Source organism: Buceros rhinoceros, unplaced genomic scaffold (assembly GCF_000710305.1).
Source record: "Buceros rhinoceros silvestris isolate BGI_N320 unplaced genomic scaffold, ASM71030v1 scaffold12039, whole genome shotgun sequence".
NCBI lineage: Eukaryota > Metazoa > Chordata > Aves > Bucerotiformes > Bucerotidae > Buceros > Buceros rhinoceros.
The window spans coordinates 16490-20361 of record NW_010433325.1 but is presented as its reverse complement, the minus strand read 5'-3'; the positions used below and the strand labels follow the sequence as shown (position 1 = coordinate 20361).

The 3872-nt window shown below is 46.1% G+C and overlaps 1 protein-coding gene across 1 annotated transcript in view; it reads right to left on the bottom strand.

Moving 5' to 3' along the window:
* Positions 1 to 3872, bottom strand: part of LOC104500426 (anthrax toxin receptor 1-like) — a 36241-nt gene that overhangs the window by 20940 nt on the left and 11429 nt on the right. Inside the window, exons 5-7 of the mRNA XM_010144068.1 lie at positions 2993 to 3026; positions 2141 to 2220; positions 1433 to 1501 (exon numbers count right to left, since the gene is read on the bottom strand). Of these exons, the coding sequence (XP_010142370.1) occupies positions 1433 to 1501; positions 2141 to 2220; positions 2993 to 3026 (183 nt within the window). The remainder of the gene's footprint in view (positions 1 to 1432; positions 1502 to 2140; positions 2221 to 2992; positions 3027 to 3872) is intronic.

The window sequence follows — 3872 nt, the reverse complement described above, 5'->3', positions numbered from 1 at the left end:
AGGGCGGGGGTAAGGGAGCCTTTGGAAGCCTACACGACGAGAGCCATTCGTGAGGCAGTGGTAGGATAAGGGGAACAGCACACCACCTGTAAAGAGCTATATGCAGCTTCACTTGCAAGCTAAGGGTTAAGGCCAGTTCTGAAGTAATGAGTTCCCCAGGCATCTACTGGAGCAGAATCAAGTTTTACTGCTGCAAGGCCAACATTTGTTATAGTAATTCTCTGCCATGGCAGAGGTAGCATCAACCCAGCAGGCCTCTTTGGCGTTTCCTGTAGCATTGCAAATTGGAGGCAGCAGACTAGCCACACATTCCTCCCTAAACCCCACTGGCTCCACCTTCCCAGCTCGTGTCACTCAGAACTCCCACTTCTCAAGCAGAACAGCAAACTGCCAGCCTCCTGTTTCATGTCCAGAGAAACACTCCACGCAACTTGCCTCTGCCTGCTCCAAGAAGGATGATAAAGCTGCTTATAGCTCATTGGCCAAGACACAGTCGCTTCTGTAAACCAGATTGTTTACAGTTTCCTCAGCTCTCTCTTCATAGTCCTCCTCCTCGTCCATCCTGGGACTTCAGACACAGTCACCTAATTTTTTTTCAGCATCTAAATGCAGCACCCAGCAGCAGCTGTCTTTGAGGTCTGCCATGCTAGATGTAGCCTCTTTGCCATTTTTATTCCCTCCTTGTTTTTTCTGTGACTTACTCAGGGTTACACTAGTCTCTGGGTTTGAGTCGAATGAGATTGTTCTAAACTAAGTTTGTTTTGACTCCTTTTTGAATCAGAGCTTAAAGTTTCATTAGAAAGCTGAAAACCTGGAAAAGCTCCATTCGATCACCGTTTCAGCAGTTCTCTTAGGGGCTGTACAAGTGTTTCACTCACGTTAGAAAAGCACGTCAACTGTAACACTCGGTGTGATAGGTATTTCCTGGGCATACTAAGATCCACAGAATACATTCAGAAGTCAGATGATCAAATGGGAAAACGCTGTAAAACATTAGTGTCACTAAGGAAACTGTTTGCTTTTTACAGCACAGTTTTCCTATGAAAGAAAAGCTGGACTGAAACTGAAGTGTTAAATGGCAACACCTCAACTTTATGGGCAAAAAAAAAAGTCCCCACAACCGCCTCCTGCCTACAGCTTAAGCCAGGCTGATTTGCAATTCTTTATGTGTCTTTTCCTCTGCTTTTCTCCACCAATAGCAAGAGCCACTGTGGCATGCAGACAGAGGGATGCTTCTCCACATATGGAGATTTAGACAGAAAGCGGTTTAAAGGCAAAGCCCAGACCAAGACACTTCGAGCAGGCACTGTCAAACAGTCAACAGGAGAGGAAGACCGCCTGAGAGGTCTTTAGAAAGAGATTCAGGAGCGCGTGCCAGTGTTCAACGTGCACCTTTGCCAAGGACCTCAGAAAACACAAGAGACTCACTTACCTGGGTCTCATTGAAGTCTTTCACACCAACACAATATACTGTGGCTCCCAGGTCACGCGACCGATTAGCCTGGAATGAGGAAAGGCAGGATGACAAGAACACGAATGGGATGGGACACAGGTTTCTGAAAGATCTCAATCATAAATTTAGCCCTTTTCTGTAAAACGAGCAATGGGGGTCTTGTCAGAGCTTTCCTCCCTCATCCTGCAGGAAGAGGATATAGTGTTTTATACAGCACTAGAGCAGCTATTTGTTTAGTAAAGCAAAACCCAGGGTACCCCGTGGTTTTTAAACCTAATTAGCTCACCTTCCTGGCTGCTCCTGCTTCCTAACATCTGGCTGTCCAACAGATGAAAGACTGACCTAATCCATTTTCTTTCCATCATTAATGACACACCCCACTATAACAGTAACTAAAACGTTTTGGCATTTTCTGTTTCAGGTATGAAACTCATGATATCCACAGGTGAAGAGACATCTCATTCCATCTGCTACAGAACTGTATCATTCCCACAATTTACACAGCATCTGAAACTAATAAAGGGAGAACATTGCTGCTGTTAATGTTTATCCTTACGATTCATGTCTAAACAGCCCCAAAGGGCAGGTTTGTTACTAGGGGAAAAGGTTTGCTCTCTCTTCTGCCTTCAAAGCAGGAAGCCCAGACATTTCACTGTCTCCCTGGCGAAAAATGTGTAAGACACCTACCTCCCTCTCAGAGTAGAAAAACAGGTCTTCATGGAGTTCTCCGTCTGTCAACGCAATGATGACACTTGCAGTTCTGTAACCTAAACACACACATTTCTTTAGTCCCTTGGTTTTGAGCTGTATTTGTTAAACTAGCCCAGAAAACCTCCTGCCAGCCGCCTGTTCCCACACTTAGAGGACCAGAAGCAGTGGACATCAAGCCCATGTCCTCACTGCCCTTCAGGCAGCCGGTTTTCAGAAGACATGAATTTCTGCACTTTTTCCACTCAGGCACCTTTCTTCAACACCAGATTTATATCACACTCCTTTGATGTGCTGATGATTTTTAATTGACAGCCCGTCATAACTATTTCAGACCAGTATATTAGACTGCAGCCATCAAAAAAACAGTGCAAGGTGTTCCCAGTTATTTCCTGATTTCATTAATGCTGCCAGTTCAAGAAATCCAGGGATTTTTTTCAGCTTGTGATAAAAAAGCTCAGTTGGGATTTAAATGGATATGGTAGGAAAATGGCCTAAAGTCTTCAGCCTTCCTACGTAACATATTTCGGAAATGAAGTTAAACCTTGAGTCTTCCCCATGTAGTGATTGGAGCTCGGGGTTTACAGGTGTCTATGCGGCACCTTCAGTCAGCCTGGCTTCTGGCCTGAAACACTTCCAGCTCTGGATCCTTCAAGCTCCACCTGTTCTTTTTCCTTTCCAGGAAAAACTACCCTGAGTAGCATTGCATTCCCGGAGGAACAGGAGCCACCCCCCACTTTTCCCACAGCGAAGCTGCATTTCAAATCCATGGAACGGTCAAACAGAAAGAGAAAACCCCCCAAACATTCAATGGACAAGAAAGTCTCTCACCGTGAACATTTTCATAGTAAATCTGCTCACTTGCCTGCAATTAAATCAGAAGATGATTAGCAATAAATGAGTAACAATACTTTGTGGGCATCTACGCATGCAGCAGCGGAAAGAGAAGGCAGTGAGGATGGCACGTTTGCAGCCTGCACACAGCTCTGCTTTCAGAGATACCTGCTTCACAGAACCCACCCTGCCTATGGATTTGATCACGATACTTCAAGGTCTTATCTAAAGCATAACCCATTTGAACCAACCCTAAGGCCACTGGCTAAAGAAACATCCTATGCCCATTGACAAACACTCCCCAGCACCTCTAGATCAACAATGCTAATCGCATATAAACGACTGCAGAGAGATGTTCTTAGGCTTCTGTCTCCCGCTTCATCTAAGCACAGGCTTAGTCTGCAAGGCAGAAGCACGAATGCGTTTCTGAAGTCGCTGAGCTCTTGGATTTGGTTCTAGACTCCAAAGCCAGCACCTCTGTCAGGTCACCTCAATTTTCGGTGTGTGCTCACATGCATTTTCAATAGGCAGACAGTGATGGTGTGTAGTACAGAAGTGGGGGGGCTTCAAGAGCTCAGGTTTAGAGAAACTCCTGAGCTTGTAAAACACACAGGAGATGATCAGAGCAGGCAATAACTTCTGCGCAGCACTACCTGTCCACCAGTGAGCACAGGCTAGAGTCACAGCCTCAGGCCCTACCCAGCTCTTACACCTACTACAGCACCCAGGCAGGACTCGGACAGCTGAGCAGGGTTCATGTGGGAGGGCTTCTGCCTTGTCCTAAGCTGAAAAGGCAGCTCCTCCCATAAAAGCTGAAGGCAAAAGAAAGGCAAGCAGTAGGGCTTGCGGCTCCCTTGTACCAGCTCCCACACGCTGC